The 6,742-nt window shown below is 36.2% G+C and overlaps 2 protein-coding genes across 3 annotated transcripts in view; both read left to right on the plus strand.

Moving 5' to 3' along the window:
- LOC309480941 (chemokine XC receptor 1-like) overlaps window positions 1-2,185 on the plus strand; it is a 59,517-nt gene extending 57,332 nt beyond the window's left edge. Inside the window, exon 3 of the transcript XR_014199813.1 lies at window positions 1,661-2,185. The gene's annotated coding sequence lies outside the window, so the exon portion shown is untranslated. The remainder of the gene's footprint in view (window positions 1-1,660) is intronic.
- LOC309480949 (chemokine XC receptor 1-like) lies at window positions 103-1,524 on the plus strand. Of its 2 annotated transcripts, XM_082145712.1 has the most exons (2): window positions 103-191; window positions 331-1,524. In XM_082145712.1, exon 2 carries the CDS (start codon window positions 385-387, stop codon window positions 1,339-1,341), a length of 957 nt encoding a protein of 318 aa, XP_082001838.1. In that variant the 5' UTR covers window positions 103-191; window positions 331-384; the 3' UTR covers window positions 1,342-1,524. The 2 variants fall into 2 exon arrangements, with proteins under 2 accessions (XP_082001838.1, XP_082001839.1); XM_082145713.1 differs by lacking the exon at window positions 103-191 and having other exon boundaries at window positions 394-1,524.
- Window positions 2,186-6,742: the final 4,557 nt, after the last annotated feature.

The raw sequence follows: 6,742 nt of genomic DNA on the forward strand, positions 1-6,742 counted from the left end.
CCTACTATTAGAAACAGGAAGAGTCTCCCCATCCGGTTACCTATAAATTCAGAAAAGTAAACACCTCTTCCACATTTGATCTGCTCAGCTGTCTTGATGATATACTCAACACAAAAAATAAAGGGTGCTTTTATTTCCTATCAAATAAGTTTGATTCCATTTAGTTAGAGAAGAGACAGTGGAAAGAGCAGGTAAGGACTAAATGTCAGGCTGTTTTTAGTATTTTTTCACTGGAATAAATTTAGCTAAATTGATTCATATGATTTTCTTCTGTTCTTTTGTCCTTATGAAAAGACATATTTTATTAATGTTTGTGTGTATTTTCCACAGAAAACAGTAAAGAACTGAACCTGGACAAATCTAATCTGACTGAAGTAGTTTGTGATGTTGCAGAACAACATGACTGAAGAGGAAACAGTGACTCCTTATGACTATGATAGTGACTATGTGGACGAGATGTGTCACAAAGATGATGTGGTGAAAGTTGGATCCATTCTCATTCCAGTCTTCTTCTCATTAGTGGTTGTGTTAAGCTGCATTGGTAACATCCTTGTTCTGGTCATTCTGGCACTTTATGAGAGTCTCAAATCCGTGACCAACGTGTTCATCCTGAATTTGGCTCTGTCAGATCTGCTGTTCACTTTTGGACTTCCATTCTGGGCCTCGTACTTCATCTGGGGTTGGACATTTGGAGATATTGGCTGTAAAGCAGTGAAGTTTCTGTTCTATGTTGGCTTTTACAGCAGCGTGTTGTTCTTAACTCTCATGACCATTCAGCGTTACATGGCAGTGGTTCATCCTCTGTCTGACTGGGAGAAATGCAGAGGCTTTTCAGTCGCTCCCTTTATCGTTTGGATCCTGAGCGGAGCGGTTTCACTGCTCGGATCATGTAATAGCAAGGTTATACCACATTTAAATAGTACATACTGTGAATATGACCGTGTTGAAATGAAATCTGGAATTGCTTATTTTCAAAATGCTTTTTTCTTCTTTGCATTTCTTATCATGGGTTTTTGCTATGGCAGAATGCTTCAAACAATTACAAAATCTCGGACCAATAAGAGACACAAGACCGTTAGACTAATATTCTGCATTGCACTGGTGTTTTTTATTGGTTGGGCTCCATATAACATTGTTATGTTCTTAAAATCTTTGACAGATCAGAAAATCCATCCATTTACAGACTGTACAGTAAGCATTAGACTCGACTATGCATATTATGCTTGCAGACTGTTAGCTTTTTCACACTGTTGCTTGAACCCTGTGTTTTATGTTTTTATTGGCGTAAAGTTCAGGAATCATCTAAAACTGATTCTGCAGAAGAACTTTAATTTTTTTTAAAAAAACTTGATTTCAGTCAAACCAGATTGGAAAAAAATATATCGCAGGGTTCAATGTACTAAGAGAAAACTCAAGTACTTTTAGCGAATGCTCTGAACCAACAATGAGTTCTAAGATGATGTGAATGTGTGAATGATGTACATGCACTCTTAAAAATAAAGGTTCCAACAGTAGGTTTTTGCACACATGCCATAGAAGAACTGTTTTTGGTTCCCCAAAATACCTTTCTGTGATCAGTCAGTACTTACAAGAACCTTTTTCTCTTAGTGTGAAGAATGTTTTAGTAACCTAAAGAACCTTTTTCCATTATAAAGGAAAGGTTCCATTGATGTTAAAGGTTCCTCATGGAACCAATAAAAAACTAAATTTTTTAAGAGTGTAAAGATTCATTGCACAGCTACTGCCAACATCATTACAACTGTTTAATATGCACATTTAAAATAAAATAAAAAAGAATTAAATGTTGCCACTTGGCAGGAAAATTCCTCTCTCTATCAAGCAGCAAAAGCCTTCAGTTTTGAGAAAATCATGTTTTAAATTCTATGTTCTTCCTTTTTGTGGTTTTCATTTCATTCAAGGTCATATACAAATATAACTAGAAGTACGTAATGGAAGAACCAATGACAAATGTTACATTTTCCTTCAAGTGTCGTCATTAAAGCAGAAATTATTTTCATATGAAATTAAATTATATCTATATACCTTTTATTTACTGTAAGTGTTTACATATATTTTTTTTACTGTATTTGTGTTTACATTACATTATTTCTTTCCTGTTTTTGTCACTGCTTGTATGGTATAAATTAAATGAATAATGTACAGTAAAAGTACAGAATGAGCATAAAGCATGAGTCCAGTTTGTGAAGCATCTGCCCCTCACTCTAAAAATAAAGGTCCTTTATTGGCATCTATAGTGACATGAAACCTTTCCATTACACAAAAGGTTCTTTATAGTGGAAAAACTTTTTTTAGACTTTTAAAATGTTCTTAACACTGTGAAAAAAATGGTCCAAGAACTGTTCACTGAATTACTATCAAATTATGCACAGCAAAAAATATGCAACAGGTTTCACATCCACTCTCAGGTTCATTACCTCAAATTCTGTTTATTGAACATGTTGTTTCTTTTCTCCAGCAAAGAAATAATAGGGAAAATGTGTCTAAAATCTAAAATCCCCACCCTCCCCACCCTCATCCGGAATGCAGAATCCCTGACAACATTCAAAAAACAGCTGAAAACCAATCTCTTCCGTGAGCACTTAACCTTATAGAAAAAAAAGAAAAGAAAAAAAATTCCTTTCCCTTTGAAACATCACTTATCAGGCTTATGCTACTCTGAATAATACCTGAACTTCGTATTTTGAGCACATCCTGCGTTGTTGTTGCTTTTGCCTCTTTATGATGACTCGCTGAATTTAGTCCTAATTTGTAAGTCGCTTTGGATAAAGGCGTCTGCTAAATGACTAAATGTAAATGTAAATGTAAAATAAAGCATGCAGTCAGTGTCACAGGTTGGTTCCACAATGAGACCGGGAGGAAGAGTCCACAGGGGAATGGGAGGAAGAGTCCATGGGGCAATGGGAGGAAGAGTCCTTGGGGCAATGGGAGGAAGAGTCCATGGGGCAATGGGAGGAAGAGTCCATGGGGCAATGGGAGGAAGAGTCCTTGGGGCAATGGGAAGAAGAGTCCATGGGGCAATGGGAGGAAGAGTCCTTGGGGCAATGGGAGGAAGAGTCCACAGGCCCAACATAAAATCAAAACACCAAAAGTTCAGGAGGATGGTGGAGTGAAGGCGGTCTTGGGGAGGGATGGAGGGCCAGGTGGTTTGACATTTTTATTTTCCAACATCCAACATTTTTTTAATGTTTTTGTACTGTATTGATCTGTCCACCTAAAATACATTTTTGATGAAAAGGATGAGGATGAAAGAGGATGGATGGCTGGATGACAGGATTTTGTTTGTAATAGTAATTTAAACAGTAATTTGGCTGAATATTCTGAGAAACAAAATAATAAGAATAACAGCAATTACCAAACTTTCCAGGCATTTATACTAAGACAGCGTGTGTGTGTGTGTGTGTGTGTGTGTGTGTGTGTGTGTGTGTGTGTGTGTGTGTGTGTGTGTGTGTGTGTGTGTGTGTGTGTGTGTGTGTGTGTGTGTGTGTGTGTGTGTGTGTGTGTGTGTGTGTGTGTGTGTGTGTGTGTGTGTGTGTGTGTGTGTGTGTGTGTGTGTGTGTGTGTGTGTGTGTGTGTGTGTGTGTGTGTGTGTGTGTGTGTGTGTGTGTGTGTGTGTGTGTGTGTGTGTGTGTGTTGTATACTACAGTATATGACTACCCAGAATTACAAATATCAAGTTACCAAATCATCACACAAGCAGTGTTGTGCAAGTTACTTCCAAACTGTAATACATTATATATTACTTGTTATTTAAAAGTAATTCTTTACCTTACAATATTACTGTGTCAGAATTGTAATGCGTTACATTACTCCTGTATTACTTTTGAGTTACTTTCACCAAAATAACTACAGAAGTAGAATTTGACATTCTAAAATGACTAGGGCTGTAACGATATGCGATATGAAACCGAAATCGCGACACTCAGATCCACGAACCTGTGTCGCGGTGTGAGAAGGCAGAATCGCGGCACACCCCTTCCAACTCCCAGAATTATCCTTCCCCTCCAGATCCAATGCTATCACATCTTTAAATTACTATTAGTATTATTTGAAGTTAACTTTATAAAACTAGTTGAGGATAAATTCTTTAAAATTGGGCTAATATTCCAGCGTTATGGACGTGACATTTGCCGTAAAAACTTGAAATATAAATTCTCAGAAAATGCATTTAATACCAATATATTGACACGTCTGTTTGGCTACTCCCTTAATAAAGGAGTCCAGACATTAGAAAAATATCAGTCTACACATGCGTTTTATATTTAATATGAGGGAAATAGACATGCATGCGTACCGTGACACAAAAAATCTTTAACTTTTAGGTAGCAAAATATTTTTTAGTAATTCTGTGAATTACACTAAGCAAACCAAAAGTAATACTACCCACCGAATGAAGAAGGGTTGGCTCTCCACAGAACATAATATATTCATTTTATTTTTCAAAATGATTCAAATTCTAAACGAAAGAAAACAGACTGCTCTCTGCTTATGTAATCCGTATGAAATGTGCATTTCTCTCTGGCGCGTTCACTAGGCCTACTGCGAAGATCGTGAGTCAGCATCGTCAACTTCATCTTTGCAGCCGACACTGACACAGAAAACACTTGTTTATTAATAAACAATTAAAATGTCTCCTTGCTATATTTGATATATTCATAATCATAACTTTTGCCGTTTTTTTTTGTGACAGCTTTTAGGTGCTTTTATTGGCAGCGCCACCCTTACATTTCACATGAACGCGTCATCACCGCATCAAAAACATGATTGCGTGATGAAAACATGATGAAAAACACCACCTAAACATAGCCTAACTGGTTAGAAAGAAAACAGAACAAACAGTAATGCGCATACGTCCATCTCGCGAATGTACAGTCTTCTACCATATTCTCCAATTAGCCGCTTTTCCACTGGCCAGCGCGAGCACAGAGACCGGTGTTACCTTATATACTGTCTATGGGTGTTACGGATCAACTGGGGATCATGTTAACTGGGGGAACGCGCGTGCACGCAGATAGTTTTACCTGGATTTCCAGCAGATGTTAGACAGCTATAGATTCGTCACAGCCATTTTTCACGGATCCATGATTAAAAAAGTATGTTTCACCAGTTGTATACACACTGGTATGCATAATAAAGCGGGGTTTTTTTAAGTGTATATTCCTGCGTATTTGACGCAATTTCAAAGAAGTTTAACATACTTTAGTGTCAAGCTCAGAAACCACGCCTATATGTTAACATGGGGCATTCGGTTTCATTGGATGAACAGACTTGTCAGCACACTTCAGAAGACGTGTAAGAATCTTCTTCTCAACATTAGTGTATCATATTTTCTGTAGTGTGTTGTCATGAGTTCTAATCACAAATAACAACAGATGTACAGTAGATTAAATTAAAGTAGCTAGGCTACCTAAAAGAAACATCAATTGCAAAGTCATTTACATTTTTTTCAACAAGTTGCATTTATTGATCTGCATATAGCCTAATTTTATAATGGATCTATTATTTTTTATATAAAAACACTTATCAGCTTATTTTACTCTGCTGATTATGTTAAGATCTCTTTTCTGTACAACCAGCTCTGACGCCTCTGTATCCTTTTCCCTGGACATAAAGCAGCTATGCTTATAGGGTCATGAAGTTAATTATCTCATGAACTTGTAACATTTTCAACAGATTTATAAAATAATAAATAAATAAATAAATAAAAAATAATTTTGACTCTTCTTCTTTCAGAACAATTCTGTATGTAATACTGCATCTTCTTAGAATCATATAGTTATTTAAATTAAGTGAATTTTATATAGTAATATAGAATTGTACATTGTATCGAGCTTTCCTGTAGCTCAAACAGTAGAGCGTTGGCGCTTGCAACGCCAAGTTCATGGGTTTGATTCCCAGGGAAAGCAAGAACTGACAAGAATGTAAATGTGTACCTTGAAATGCAATGAAGTCGCTTTGGATAAAAGCGTCTGCCAAATGTGTAAATGTATATTATTATGCTCAGTAGGAGCATGAACTTGAATGTTGTGTATCTAATGTCTTGAATTGCACATGTAGAGAACACTTTGTCTTTAGTGATTAAAGTCCTGTGAAAAACACTGAGAGGCAACCACAAATTGTATTACTGAAATAAGCAAAACATATGATATAGTGATAATGAATTATTACAAATATATACTGATATTCTCTATGGCTAATATTCACATAGGCCTACATCACTAACCTCTTAATCATTTGTCACCTCACACGAATAGCATGACCCTCTCTAAAACTATAGGACATGCTTTATTGTTTACTTTTTTGCTGACCTTTTTTTTGCTGAATATGACACAATTGTCTATCAGTTTTATAAATAAAATGTAATGGGTGTGGGCCTCTTTTTATGTAGGCTAATATAAATTTAAATTATGCCAGTTCTCTTCATTTGACTGGTACCATGACTCTCATTAACATATTCTCTTTACTTGTTATTCATCACATCATGTGCTTTCATTATTGTTGTCTGCTTACCGTTAGGAACAGATTAAAAGGTCTATAAATTAAGTGTCATTGTTGTTAGGCCATATACTGCCACAGCAAATGGATGCAATTAAAGTTAGACAAATCAAAAACTTTGCAGGATAACCTCCCGATCGCTGCTCAAGAAAGGAGCGTGATTATATAAAGAGGAGATGTAAAAATTTCACAATGAAAGGTGATGGTGTGTTAAATTGTTCTTAAAAAG

The sequence above is a fragment of the Leuciscus leuciscus genome (genome assembly GCF_965113295.1).
Source record: "Leuciscus leuciscus genome assembly, chromosome: 18".
Lineage (NCBI taxonomy): Eukaryota > Metazoa > Chordata > Actinopteri > Cypriniformes > Leuciscidae > Leuciscus > Leuciscus leuciscus.

Bases quoted from the DNA above. Each gene is read 5' to 3' on its own strand.
- LOC309480949 (XM_082145712.1), top strand. From the start codon at position 385: ATGTTGCAGAACAACATGACTGAAGAGGAAACAGTGACTCCTTATGAC.